The sequence below is a fragment of the Myotis nattereri genome (genome assembly GCF_964212035.1).
Source record: "Myotis nattereri genome assembly, chromosome: 12".
Lineage (NCBI taxonomy): Eukaryota > Metazoa > Chordata > Mammalia > Chiroptera > Vespertilionidae > Myotis > Myotis nattereri.
In genome coordinates this window covers 74142419-74157705 of record NC_138087.1, presented here as the reverse complement: position 1 = coordinate 74157705, position 15287 = coordinate 74142419, and the positions used below count along the sequence as shown (strand labels likewise).

Genomic DNA, 15287 nt, shown 5'->3' with positions numbered 1-15287 from the left:
CCAGGGGCTTTCATATCGAATCCTTAGAACCACCCTGGGGGTATTATTCCTATTTTATGTGTAAGGGGACTACAGCTCAAAGGTGAAGTCATCTGCCCATGGGTCACACTGTTTGAGGCTGGCTGAGCCAGGGTTAGATTCCAGATCCATTATATCCAGCATCTCTGCTCTTACCACCACAGTATTTCATACTGCCTTCCTGAAACAATTGTTTTGTTTGCCAAAAGATGTTTGGGATCACTACCTTCATTATCCTACACACCCCAAATGTACCTCTCTAATAAGGGCCTTTGTCTATCTCGGCAGTTTTTTAAAAATAAAAGCAGTTTTAATTTTACGAAGTCAGAAAGGACCTCTCATTAACTTGAAATGGTCAAAGGAATTGGTTCCTTGCTTTTAATCGCAAAATAATTTGCTCTAAGCATTTTAAATTCTTAGTTTCAGCTGAGAGTGAATTTTTAGCAGCTAAGATACAAGTCCAGAAATAAAAATCTTGTCATGTAAATCCAGGTAGACCTTAACCATGGTCTGGTGCACCCTGCCCGAGACTGGCAGGTCGAATTCTTTACTCGGATGTTACTTAAGTACCTAAATATATATATTTTTATCTCCTGTCCCAGCCGCATGTAACTGAATTGGATTGCAAGTATAAAATGGAGTGGCAGGGAGGGGGGGGGGGGGGGGGGGACTTGCACCAGATTTCCCTCCTAACGACTAAAGCCCAGGCCCCAGCTGCTGTTAGAATGTTACTGAAAGTAAGCAAAGGAAGGAGTCCCTCCTCAGGCAGGGGACAGATGGGCCTCACTGGCCAGATCTGCGCCCCACAAGCCATTGCTTCCCTCCACGTACATGTGAGCATTAAGAAAACCCCCTTTTCATGATACATAGCATTTCTGCAAATAACTGGTTAAGCTCGGGTTTTGATGCTGTTGTTTAAAGGTTCACTTAAACAATCTAGATCTCTCTCTCCTTCCCTGCCACCTCCTCCCTGTCCTTTCTTTCCTGGATGGTATCTGAAGCAGACTTTCTCCTCCTTCTCCTCTTCCCCCTGCCAGCCTTTTCCAGAATAGCTTCAGGAGGTAGTGCTCTATAGAGTGTCAGTACATTTCAGGTGACACAGATGGTGAAGGCATTTTATAGAAACGTGGTTGTCACCATAGGACTGTTGACAGATCCATTAGTGCTCCCTTTTCAATTTTCACTTCCCCCTTCCGTCTTACAGCTCTCTCCAGACCTGCTACTTTGCCGTGGTGCTTGGAGGAGCTCTTTTGTCATTGAAACTAGCATTGTTCAGTGCAGACAGGACCTGGTCTTCTGCGGAGCTCCCAGCTTCCTTTCTCGAGCTAATGTCGGATTTTGCTCCCTCTGACCCCCTCACTGCTGTAGGAAATACTTCCTGGGCTTTCTTGTTCCCCTCCCTCGCGCTCCCCCCCCCCCACCCTCACCCCCCTGCAATGGCAACATACTTATGTGGCTCTCACACACGTCTAATGCAGACACATCAAGTTTGGTTTCTGCTATGAAACTGAAGCAGTTCCCAACAAAGATCCAATTTTCAAATGTACTGGATTGCCACCTGGCCTCCTCCAGCTGCATAGCAATGGTGACCTCGCAGATATAATCAAGAACCCAGTCTTGCCCTCTGTGCTCTCGCCTGGGGTTTGAATTGCAAATAGAAAGTGTGGGGCCGACCTGCGGAGAGGTCACCGTGGTATGTGAAGGGTCCATCTCTAATATGGCTGAGCAGGGCCCCTTCTCCTTCCCTTGTTCATTTGTGCTGTCGATTTTCAAAGCATCTGAAGCAGGAGCTTTCAGGGTATCCGTGTGACCACTGGCAAATAATTGTCATAGATACTGTAGCGTGGCTTTATTCACACCTGCTCTGCTTCAGCCCAACAACAAAAAAAGAAGGATGGATAACTTATTTCTCTGGGTAAATGGAGCAAGGTAGTCAAGTTCTTCCACAGCTTGGCCTCCTTTGAAGTCTGACTTGCTCAAAATGAGGAAGAAGAGAAATGGCAAAGATGCTACCCAGGCGTTGCTTCCTAAAGGGAGAATAGAGCACTTCCCATGCCCCACACCCCAGCATCTTCTGCCCGACCTGGATAAGAAGGCCACCTGGTGGGGCTCGTGATTGTCACCAGATTGCACCCAATCACAGCACCCTGCAGGCTGGCATCAGAATGCCCTGTTCCTCCTCACCTGCAGGGCAGTAAGGTCTCCATTGGGGTGGGGGGGGGGGTGCGGGGGAGCGATTGTGGAATCCCTGAAAAATGATCTTTTTTTCTTCAGTATCAAAATGATTTCATCAAATGGGTCCATTTCACGGCCCCTTTTAAAGTCTCTAAATCTTTGATCTTTCTAAATCTTCAAAAGATTCATCAAGCTTGTTAATTTAGTTTCTTTGATTAAAAGGAGCAGACTCACCATTGGGTTAGCAAAGGCTTGAGACTCTGGCCCAATGTTCCCCAGTGTATTGAAAGGAGTGAGTAAGCACGTGGCGGGGGCAGGGAGATCAGGTAGATACTTGTAGGACAGACATTTTCACACCTTAACACACAACTGTCAGCTCCTGGTCTCCAGACACATTACGCCGCCGTCTCCATCACAGAAATTCCAGCTTTGGCTATTGTTTTGACATCAGTATTCATATTTTAATTTGCATTTGCTGTGGTGTGAAGTAGACTAGAAAAGAAGGGCACCGCCCGAATCCGAAAATGCAGACCAGCAATCTGAGTCGGAGATGGGAAGCCCCCACCTCACACACTCGGGCTCTTTAAACCCCCAACCTGTGGCCAGATGTTTGGGCTCCTGAGGCGGGACGAGCTAGAGTCAGTGCTGGTTGTATAAGATATTAACTGTGTGACCTGGAGTAATTTACCTCATTTCTGTGAAGCTAGTTTCTCTCATCTATAAACTAGGAGAGAGAGATTTTTACTGGATTGTTCTAAGGATTAGAAGAGGTAAGGGATTTTAACAGCAAAACTTAGTAACCACTCAGTTAATTAGTTTTCCATCCTGTCCAGTTCTCATGTCCCACATCTGGAGCAGCCCGTCCGCCCACACTCCCGGGTGCACATGCCCTGAGGTTGGCATGAGATCACCTCCCTTTTGGTCATCCACACAGCCACCAGAGCAATCTTTCTAGAACACAGCTATGACCGAGTCACTCCCCAGGTTAAAACCTTTCATACGTTTCACACCTCCCACCTCCTTGACCAGGTGGTTCTTGGAGTGCTCCAGCTGCCATCCACCGCTCAACTAGCTGTGCTTCTAGCTCCCGTCGGCTCGGAGCACTCTGCTCACATCTCTGCCTCATGAAGTCATAGCTTGAGCTTCCTCCATGCCCAACCCACACCAGGCTCCTACCCAAGGCCACAGAGAGCCCCTTCCTCCTCCAGGCTCCTACCTCCTGCCTTCTCATGGGCACTCTGTCCAAGGACTTAAGCAAATGCTGACCCTGCATCTGGGAGATGCCATGCTGTGGTGGCCTCTGATCTATAGCTCTGTCTAGTGTCTCTGTGTGACCCTTCAGGAAGGAAGATTTGCCCCTCCTGTCCGCTTCTTGATTTCCCTTCATTAAAATGACATTTTGATGGTCAGTATGTTTTCCGTTTATAAACAGAAAGCATGTTAATTGAAGAAAATTAACCTAATCAGACAAATGAAGAAAATTATCTCATTTTTTAACCTGCATTTTCACTTAACTATGTGCTAAACATTTCCCAGACCACTAACTATTTCTTCCACATGTCATTGTTTTAAATAGGTACCTAAAATTTTGTCTGAGGGACATACATACATGATTTAATCAATCTCATTGTTAGATACTTAAGTTAGTTCCAATTTTGTCTAGGCAAATATCTTCATAGATAAAACTTTGCAGGAATTCTTAATTATTTCATCAGTATAAATATCTAGAAATTAAATTAATGGGTCAAGGGACATGCACCTCTTTTAGGGTTTTGATATACATTGTATTCCCACCAGAAGGATCTGAGACAGCCTTTTTCCCATCCCCTCTGCTGGCAGCTTCTCAGTTAGCACTTAGACCACAATGTATTTAACCCTGGGGAGCAAGACTTGCTGTTATTGGATCCCTACTATGTGTAAGACCTCTGCTAGCAACAGAGGATGTGAACTGGCCCTATTTCTTTCTTTGCTAGGGCTCCTCCCACACTCTGCTCTCCAGGGAGGAAGCTGTTGTCCTTCCCCAGGTGGAAGGTATAGTGCCAACGTTAATAAATTGGTAGGGCAAGCCTTGGGACTTTGCAAGAAGTCTTTCGCACCTTCGGGTCCTCTAAATAAAATTAATATGCTGCACTACTTTTTGACGCACAAGCACATTTGTATATTGGACACATTTGCCTTCCAAATGTGCAACTCTAACTTTACAAAGATTTATTAGAAAACATGTACTATATTCCAGGCTCTGGGGCAGAGAACCCAAACCCCAAGGAATTCGCAGTCTATAGGGATAAGAAGATAAATAAGTACCCATTAGAAGGCATGGCAGCACAGGGTCGTGTAAGAAAAGAGGTTTCTGAGAAGGCGAGCACAGCTGATGACTTGCTGAGCACCTCCTGAACCCAGGAAACCTTCACTTGCTGTTAAGGTTGGAAGGATTTAAATGCCAGAAATCAGACAACTCTGGGTTCTTCCTCTTTCTAGCTGTGTGGCCTTGAGGAAGTTGCCCTCTCTGAGCCCTGTCTCCTCGCCTATAAAAGCATGATCCTCCTGTTACCTCTTGGTTGTTGTGGAAACTAAGTGTGATAGTGAGGGTCAAGGGACTGGAACAGTGCCCGCCAGTAGGAGGTGCTCACCACAGGGCAGCTCTTTTTAGATGGTGTGCTTCCCATTTGGCAGGAATAAGGATTTAACTTTCAATTTGCACAGCATTGTAACATTTTTTAAAGCTTCCTCACATCTCATCTCATTTAGCCCATTGTCCCACTGGCTTTGAAGTTTCCCAAGCAGGAGGTGGTCTCCCCATTGTAAAAATAAAGAAATAGGTTGCAGAGAGATTGAGTGAATTGGAAAGATCAGACAGCTACTAGTGGTGAAAAACAAAACCAGAAGACAATGTTTGTATTACCTATAAGCTTAAACTAAGACATTTTCCTAAAAACTACCACATCCTTTTTAAAAATAGCTCTGTATCATCTTATAATTTTTATCATCATCAGTATTTTTTTACCATGGTACCTAACTGCTCTATTTCTTTTTCTTTTTTTCTTTTTCCAGCCAATCACTCACACACACTTGCAATATTTTTCCTAAACAAAAAGTGATTTTCATTTATTTTTTATTTATTTATTTTTTTATTTTTTTACTGTTTGGCTTTACTCAACTTCTTGTGTCTGTCCTCTGGGTAACCCCACTGGATCCAAAATCCCCCTTTTGCCCTTTGTTACTTTCTGGCACAGAAGGGGTCCCTCCCCATCTTTGTTCCACTTGACCTGAGCACCTTAGGGCAGCCCCTTTCCAAAAGAGCCATTTCTAATTGGCTGTCGGCAACCTCTCTCATCACTGAGCCTCAGCCAGGCTAAGATTTGTGGGCCTCTTGATGTGAGCCCTGCCTGCCAAACCAAGAGGTACTCATCCCCTGTGTTGTTATCAAGAAGTATAGAGACTGCAGCTGGATGTGTGGGTTGACTTCACACACACACACACACATTCCTATAGCTTATTGAGTACCATATACAGTCCATTATTAATGCTCTAGGCGCTTTTATGTTACTTTACCCTTTACTCCTCATAGCTACCATATCCCCATTTTACACATGAGGAGACTGAAGTTCTTAGATGCTACATATGTTTCATCCTTAATGCATTATTATTCAGTAAGGGACCCTGTTCCTCTAAGTGTCCCATTCTCTATCTGGCTAAAAAGTTAAGAGCAATCAATGGTTAAGTCCTTATATGCAAAATTTAATGAGCGCTAAGGTGTGTGTTTTGTTAACCAAAATGTGTATTTGTTTTGGTAATTAAAAGAATTGGAAGTTGTATTTATTATTTCTATAAGTTATTTTTACTTGGCGAAAAATAACAATTTAAATGTATCTTGTTTGTACATTGATTCTCTGCCTTGCTTCATTGAAGATGAGCAATGTCATGGCTTGAATGAATCATGTGGTCCTCCGCACACAAATGGGCACCACCCACACATCCCCAAGAACCCTGTGCGCCGTCAGCTACTGGCAGCTGCCAGAGGAGCCGCACATTCGGGCTTTTCCTTTCTTTAATTTGACTTTACTCATCAGAAGCACAAATTAAATGTAAATTTAATTTAAAAACATTACTTTGGCAACCTAAATTTTCTCCAAGTCATAGAATCCTAACTCAGACTTCCATCTCTTCATTCTCTGCCAGAAAGATTAGGGCTAAGAAAGAGGGAGCATGAACACATCATTTTCACAAACAGTAACATCACCGGTAAACAAATGTGGAAGAAATGTCCACACTCTCAAATAATCAAAGTAATGCAAATTAAAACAACAATGAGGTCTCATTTTTTCACCTCTTAAATTAGCAATACATATTTAAAATGATAAGGCTAACGAGTACTGTGAAACTCTTAGCGCTGCCATTGCTGGTAGTGGTGTAAATTGGAAAGCAAATTGTTAGAATGAATAAAAAGCCTTAAAAATGGTTTCATCTTTTGACCTAGTAATGTCATTCCTAAAGATTTCTGTTAAATAATCCAAAAGAAAGAAAAACTGCGATGTTTATCACTGTGGTGTTTAGGGGGAAAGTAAGAGCATAAATGTTTGATGTAGTAAGATGGTTTATTAAATAACCGTATGGTCATTCAATGAAATACCATGTATCCATTAAAATTATCCTTATAATGACTATGCAACACCATGGAGATGCTTATGATATAGGAGGAAAAATAGAATGTGAAGTTATGCACGAGCTGTGATTGCAAGTAATTTTTAAATGTCTGCATGAGGGCAACGTTAATATGTAAAAATGAAAACAGCCCTGTAAAGTAGTAGAATGAAAGGTTTCCTCCCCGCAGTTTGTGAATTACTATGTTGTCTTTGTAATTTAATGTCCATGGTTTGGGTTTCTCCAGCCCTTAAAAGTCAAACAGCCAAGTTAGCCTTCCAGTTCCTTCATCGCTAGCAGGAAGATGGGCTCTGAGTGGCCCAGAGGGAGTTCCATGGCCTGGCTCTGAGCCTTGAGGTTGGAGGGAGCACCTGTGCTCGGGGCAGGTGCCAAGACCCCGTCACCAACTCCTGGCTGGCTTCTCCCTGCAGGACATCACCGAGAATGGCTGTGCCCCCACTTTGGAAGAGCAGCTACCAAAGACTGTGCCGTCCCCACTAGTGGAGGCCAAGGACCCCAAGCTCCGAGAAGACCGAAGGCCAATCACAGTCCACTTCGGACAGGTATGTACCCTGGCCTCTGACTGGTCTGGGTTTGCTTTGCTTTGCTTTTCAGCAGAAGCTGTGGCGCATACAGCCGGCGCTTTTTCGTTTCAGCTCTCTTTGCTAAAACAATCCCATGGAGTTTGCACATCTTCCAGTGTCTATTTGGAGCAAACATGTTTTGAAGGGGGATTTTCAAAAACTTTGAGGAGACAGCATGGCTCTGGTCATAAACTCGCTGAACTCTGGAATGAAGTCATTAAATGCAGCTGCCGCCTCCCACCCCAGGCACTTCTTTTAAGGTGCCTCTGTCAGCTAAGCATCTCATTAGAACACTTTAGCATCCCAGGCCCTTCTTTGCACCTTCAAATGAAAGGCAACAAGCGAAGTCTTAAAAAAAATCAATTAGGAGTTCTTTATTAATGTACTTCCTGAAAATCAATATCGGGAGTTCTCCTTCTCACAGTAAACACTGCACTACTGTTCTAGGTGCTCGATTCTGTAGCCAACTATTTCAGCGACCTGAGTGAGCATTTGAAAATTTGACTGCTTGATTTTTTTCTCTCTCTTAAGTAAAACATTATACGCTGTATAGGAACTGAATTTTTTTTTATCCATATCTTATCGGTGCTTATATTTTTGGTTGAAAAAGATTGTGTACCCTCTACTACTCTTGATTAGCAAAAGTCATAATTTTTTGGTTTCTAAGAAATGGCTCCATTAACAAGATATGACTGTAATAAGAATCTGCAAGGTTATTTAATCTTAAATCACCTGATTCTTTAGCCATTGATTAGATGAGGCATAATTTAAATAGTCTTTATGATTTTATTTTAAATATGATTGCTGTTTTATCACATAAAGGAGCTAGAAGCACACATTTAAAATGTTTGTTTATAACAGACATTTTATCAAGTGCCTACCGTGTACCTGGCATAGAGCTATTTAGAAATTAAGGGAACTAATTGTTGCTGTGGGTTATGATTGTAAGGTGTGAGTTTGTTAAAACATAAGAATCTTCCTCTGTAATCAATGTTTTTAGATAATATATTCATACATCTTAAACTTGGAGAGGTTTGCCACTCCTTTTCTGATTTTACACTTAAAAGGAATATTATAAAAATTTAAATATAGCATAAGAGAGAAGTGTCCATGGGGCAGAGCTCACTTGCTTAATAATTCTCTTCAAATTTCGTTGATGTTTGCACCCCTGAAGAGCTGCCTCATCACAGCGCAGGCCCCAGTTCCCTGGCTCGGTTTGCTGAAAGCCGGCCGTTGTCGCCAGCGTGGCCTTCCAGAGCCAGCTTCCTGCCTTCCTTTGTCCTCATTCCTGCACACGCGAACCTTCCCATGAAAAGAGCCCCTTGCTGGAGTTTGGAGCCCATTACAGAGAAAGGGGGCGGGGGAGAGGGATTTCATGGTGTTAAACATTCCATTTTCGAAACACAAAAAAAGGAGGCCCTGTTTGAAATGGAGAGAGACCTTCTTTCCATTTCAGGAAGAAGTAGAGATGCTTTAATGTCATTCCCAGCTAAATGCAGAATAAGAGTGTGTGTGTGCGCGCGCGGATGGGGGACAAACAATTAAAAAAGCCACCCCAAACTCTGTTGAAATAAGAGCTGTCTGTGCCTTCACAGGTCTGTAAACTGGAGAGGATGAAAGTGGCTTTTTTCCCCGTTTGTCACCTCCCTCACGTGGCTGCCAGCATTATGCAAGTGTACAGGAAGGCAGGGGTTTTTTTAATGCATGCATGCGGATTAAGGTCAAGCCCTGAGTATCAGCCATGCAGCGGGCTCTCCCTTACAGCTGCAACCGCAGAGCCTACCCGCAGCCGCGAGATGCCTTAATTGAGACGTGCTGTCAAAGTGACAAACACATTTGCATACAGTCTACACTCTATTTATTTTCTCTGGAAAGGTCCACAGTCTGCTGTTGGTTGAACATTCCTAATCAGTTTGCTGTAAGTGAACTGCCTGCGAGCTCACTTGTGCCGCCACTGCTTCTTCATTAGCTGACAGATTAGCTGCTGGGGGGATGGGCCGGGAAACGCCGGCCCTTTCTTTTAACTCTTTCCAGCTTTGCCCCCAGCAAGGCTGTCCTTCAGTCCTTCCCCTGGTTTGATGGGCCGTCGACCGGGACAGATAGCGTTTCAAGAGCACCTGCTACTGGCAGGCCTGAATTTTAGGGGCTTGACGTTCTTCTCAAAGAACAACCTTTTGGGTTCCACTTCAGAAATTCTGCCACACTCTCCTACCACCTGCACTACTTTTTTATTTGATATTTTCCTTTAAACAGACTCAGACCCGACATCTATACCTTAGCCTCCTCTTAAGCGACGACGTTGGTAAAATCATAGGGTTGATATACTAGTCCAAGTTTTTTCTAAGGCATATAAAAAATTTTTTCTAAGTGCCTATCCATGTATCACCTAAACACTCAGCCCCAACAGTATACATTCTCCTCTGGAAACATGTGTCCCCTCTGCTGTAGCCCTTGGAGGAAGGGATCATTACCGGCATTCTATGGTCCCAAAACTAGAGCTCAGGGACGGTCCGAAGGGACCTGCCAGGGCCACGTCACCAGCTCGGAGACACAGGACAGTCCCACGGCAGCGCCCTCGCCAGGCAGAGGCTTCAGGGAGGAGCTGGGTGCCCCTGTCTGCAGAGCCCCGGAACTTGGCACATACTCTGCGTCTCACACAACCTTGTAATCATCGCTTTAGTGCTTGTCATCTCCCGTAAGAATATGAGCCTCTGGAAAGTTCACTGCAGGGCTTGGTAATCAGTAAACATCTTGGGATTTTATTATTGATGTGGATTTTTAGATTGATTAATAAGTGATTGATTCTGAGGTACTTGCTATGTGTCCAGCAAGGTTTTTTTTGTTTGTTTTATTTCAGTTGTTATGTTTATAATTCTGTTCATTTGAAGAAGAATGAATATTCCATTAGTAGCCAAAAACTACTTCATAATCTCTTTCCACAAATAAAGATGTTGCAAAAAAAAAAAAGATTTATTGGAAAAAATAAGCAGTTGAGGAGAGGAAAGGCCTGGCGTCCCTCACTTATATCAAATAAAGCAAGGCTTTTAGCTGTAAAAGAGACTAAGCTACATAACCAATGCAAAGAATGAACTTAATTTGGATTTTTAAGACATTCTTGGGGAACTTGGAAGATGGACTAGGATGTTAGGTGATATGATAGATGTATTGTTAACATCATGGTTGTTAGGGATTTATCTTCATTCCTAAGAGGTACCCACTGAAGTATTTTAGGGGTGAAATACCATGGAGTCTGAAACTTGCCTTCAAATGGTGTGGCCAAAAAATTACACACACGCCAGCACACACTCACAGACACACACAGACCATTCACAGAGAGAAAGCAAACATAGTCCCCATGCCCCCAAATATTTCACTGCTGAGAGGCACGTCCGTGGAGGCAGTGGGTAGAGAGGATGAAGTACAGATTCTAGAATCTAGTATTGGGGGTGTCAGGAACCAGTCCAGCTCAAAGACCACAAGCAGGATCTATACTTGGAACCTGTCAGTTAGGGTACTTTGGGGTGCAGAGACATAAAATCCAAAAGAAAAATTGTTGGCTTCATGTATGGCTTGATCCGGGTATCATGTTATGTCAATCGGGCCCAGTTTTTTGCTACATTTCTTGGCTTTGCCTCCTCTACTGGAGCCTCTACAGGCAGGCTCTCCCTTCTGGTGGCAAGGTGACTGCAGTGGCCTCAGACTACATCCCTCCAGGTGTCAGACCAGCAGGAGAGTGAGTGTCACTTGCTGGTGACTTCCACACAAGGCATGGGACTCACTCATTAAACCAACTTTGATCATACACCCACCTCAGAACCAAACATCCTGCCAAGTCTCCGTGTACCATGGGCAGGCCCTGCCTGAGACACATACCTAAGAGGTGAAGGCGGGGTGGCCCCTAGAAAGGAAATCGGGAGACTGTTATTAAAAGAAGGCAACAGATCAGATTGAAAACTGGGCACAGAGGCCAGAGAGGAGATGCTAGCCCAGCTTTTGTTCTCTTGTCTGATAGCGGACAGGTTTACACCCAGAGCTGTGGAAATCATGAAACCAAGAGAGTAGGCATGGCTGAGAATCAAGGTCAGAGGTCACCCAGGGCACCAGATAAAGAGGGGACTGAAGAATAATGGCAGGTCAGGGCATGGCAGGGAGGTCAGGGCCAGAGGTCCCAGGTTATGGCAATGAGCACAGTTGCCTATGATCGCTTCTGGGCATGGAGTGTGACAAGTCAGCCGAGATCAAGGGCCCAGGGGTGGAGAAAGAGCCAAGACCCTCCCTCACTCATTCAGCAATCACTGGTACCTACTCAGTGCCGTGCCTGTGAAAACAGGGGTGACAGTAACATGGTCCCTGACTTCAGGGAGCCCACAGCCCGCAGTGGGTGGTTTAACTTAATCCTGCGGATGGAATCCATCCGGTGGTTCTGAAAGGCGCAGGTCTGTGCTGTGTGATCCTGCCACAGGGCATCTGAGAGTTCCCTTTTCCTTTGTTATAAACTCCAACCAGTTTGGTCCCCGGAGTGATTCCCTGCCAGCATGCTCAGGGGTGCCCACCACCTCGTCACTGCCTTGCTGGAGAGCAGTGCAGAGAAACGCAATATTTCATTAACACCTTGCTCTTCAGCAGCTTCAAGGACTAGGCTGAGAGCTCGTTCTCCTAGGACAGCCTCAGGTACCTGGGGATGGTCCTGAACCTGAACAGCTTGAGCCTGTTCTAGGATGGGGGGCAGCTGGCTTCCTGCGAAAGCCCCAGAATTCCTGTACCTGCCCACGCAGTCCCCACTGCTTTCTCACTGGCCGCAGGAGAGAATTCTTGCCTTTTGGATCAGTCCTTCGGCCCAAGGTATGGTCTCCAGAAAGACCCCAGTGAAGTGCACGGAGGAGTGGAAATGGGGCTGGCCAGCTGGAGCCCGGCGGAGGATGAGTGTGGAGTCCAGCAGTGGGGGCGGTCTGAGCCGGGCTGTGTGCTGGGAGCTGTGTTGAGTCCTCCTTCCTTTAGGCAGAGTGCCCACCCCCATCCCCAGATTCTTTTCGGCCACACCTGTGCCTTCTAAGCACCACCCCTGTTCTAGCAGCTCCCAGAACCTGCCCTTCACCCTTCCGGTTTCACCAGCTTCCCTCACTGCAATGTCTTCCTTTGTCCTTGGCCTTCCCCAAACCTGCCCATGCCAGTTCCACCACTGCGTCGACGACCCTCATATTCCTGGGTCGCGTGTCACTCTTCTCCACTGGTCTGTGAGGCACAGAGGGCGTCAAAAAAACATCAGCAAGGACTGAGATAGGTGGGAATGTGGGTCCCTCTTCAGGATTCCCTCCCTGGTCACAGACCATCCTTAGAAAAATTTACCCAGCCTTCAGCGTCCTGCCAGAAGCCCCCCTGCCCAAGCCCCCTGCCCATAGCTGGGTCTTCTGGGCTGGAGGTACTTGCCATCCTCCACTTCTGGGCAGTTCCTTCCCGCCCTGCAAGACTGGGCAACGCTCCTTCCTCTCTCTAGTCCCCAGCACAACATCACCGCTCTTTATGGGCATCTGGCGGTGGAAGAAACCAGAGGTGAATTGGCTCCTACCGTCCCCACAGCCAGGGTGTCCTTACTCTTCTGTTCCACTTGACAAAATTCCGTCATCCTCTCAGGTCCGCCTCAAGCACCCTTCCCCCAAAAAGCCCTTCTTTGCTCCTCCAGGCAGAGCCATGCCCTCCCTGCTCTGGGCAGCACTGTCCCTATGCCTGACCTGCTGTCCCTCATCTCTCTGTCCTCGCACCCACGGGGCCTGGCACAGGTGAACTGCTCAGTGAGAATTGGGGGACGACCGAGTGGTGAGTGAGTTCACAAAAGGGTGAATCATAGGACAGGGTGTAGGCAGCTCTGCACTCCTCGTGCTGTGAGCAACCCATCCGTTCACAGAGCAGGAGAAACCACAAAGGGGCAGCTGTGCCCTGCGGTGCCCGTGCGTGCGTGTGTGAGTGACAGGCCTCCCACGTCCCCAAGTCTGTCTGCATTCACAGTGTGGCAGCAGGGGCTCTGCCAGAGGATTGCCCAGAGCCTAGAACAGCCTTCCTTCCAAGGCCTGTGCTGCCGCAGCTCGGAATCCAGCTCCCTGCCAGGGAGACAGTGAGCCCAGCAGGACAAGAGCAGGAAATCTGATTCAGTGAGACCGGAGGAGGCCTTTTCCCCGATTAGAATTCTCTGTGCCAAAGGTGGGGAGTTTATCGCAGTAGGGAAGGGGAAATAAAACATAAAATGTTGAAAATAAATTATGTCCCGCAAGCAAGATCCTCTGGGAGAGTCAGCTCGGAGTCAGTGGCTTTGCAGGGAGTCCTTGCCCTGTGGCCACAGGACTGCTGTGCCAGGAGCTGCCTGTCACGGTACCCCATCAATCCCTAAGCCCTCCTGAGCACTCGGTAAGTTATTAACCTGCCTGTGCCCAGGGGAAGGGATGACAAGAACTGAGAGATGGCAGGATGAGGAGAGACAGATGGATTGGGTTGGTTTTCATTATAATGTAGACCTACTGTGTGTGAGCCAGGCCCCTCCACAAACATCATCTCACTTAATCTTCTCAACAACCCTGTACAATCAGCGCAGTTATTATTATCCCCGGAAAGCTGATGCTCAGAGAATTTAAGCAACTTACTCAAGGTCACACAGTGCAGAGCAAGAATTCCAAACCAGGTCTATCTGATGCCAGAGCCTGGACTCTCCCCTTGCTCAGCCCCTCTCATCAACCCTCCTCATCAGCCACACCTTGGTTCCCGAGGCATCTGGTTGTGGCTGCCCGTGTTTGGGGCCTCGAATCCAGCAGTGTGGCTTAAGTTGACTGTGGAGATCAAGGTCACTTTGTTCTGCTTCTCCCTCATTCCTGGCTGTAGCTCATGGCTCCTGTCTGGACTTGGGACTTTGCTTTCTCCCTAGAATAAACCTAACGGAGCCCAGGATTCCTTAATATGAGGGGAGGGGGGGGCACAGTTTGAGAGCGGCATCCATGCTGCCCTTCTGAGTGCCTGCTGGGGGATGAGCGGTTTTCTCAGCAGTCTCCTTTCTCACTGCATTCTCTTCCCCAGAGTGGTGCAGCTGGGACTCTGACTGCCCCACTATTCCATAGAGTCAAGGGCCTTCCCCCAACCCCACTGCCAACCCCACCATCCCCGATGGTAAGATGGATTCTGCTTCGGACCTGGGACAGCTGGGCAGTGATAGCGGCTCCCTGGCAGCAAAGGCTGCCGGCCAGAGTCCTGCACACTTGATCTGAGATTGCACTGACCCTGACCCTAACTTAGGTCATTGTTTCTACTGGGTTAGTTTTATTGTCGGTCCGCTTAGTTCTGTGTTGCCCAGAATATTGTATCCCATTTTGTTTATACTGCAAATGATTTTTAAATGTAGTAAAGTATGAAAAGAGAATATATAAAAGAGACTTGCCCCAAGGGATTGTTGCTTGTATCCCACTTAGAATGCAGAGTGTGATGGGCATTCGCATTGTCTGTAAGCACTTTCAACTGCGTTTCTGTGATGCTGCTGCCCTTCAGCCACATGGTTCCATGGTTCCAGCCACCTCCTGGCCCTCCCGGGGATGCCCTGTCCCAAGCCCCTTCTAGGCAGGTGCCTGTGTGTACCTCCTGGAGAGGGTGACAGTGAATAGTTCCAAAGGGACAGGAGGTCCCGCCTTGGTGAGATGGTGCCTTGAGAAGCCAGGAGACATGACTTTCCGGTGTGCTGACCAGGGGACTGTTTTCTGCAGAGACCAGGAGGGAGGGGGAAGCCGTGGCCCCAGGGCCGTCTCCCAAACACCTTCCATTGCCCAAACCATGAGACCGCTAAGAATTCTTCCCCTGCTGCCCTTGATCTTTGTGGTTAAAACTCCTGAAGTCTTG

General features: G+C 46.7%; 1 protein-coding gene across 1 annotated transcript in view; it reads left to right on the top strand.

Annotated features, from left to right (window-relative positions):
- Positions 1-15287, top strand: part of DENND1A (DENN domain containing 1A) — a 465733-nt gene that overhangs the window by 412716 nt on the left and 37730 nt on the right. Inside the window, exon 19 of the mRNA XM_081104118.1 lies at positions 7266-7397. Within this exon, the coding sequence (XP_080960244.1) occupies positions 7266-7397 (132 nt within the window). The remainder of the gene's footprint in view (positions 1-7265; positions 7398-15287) is intronic.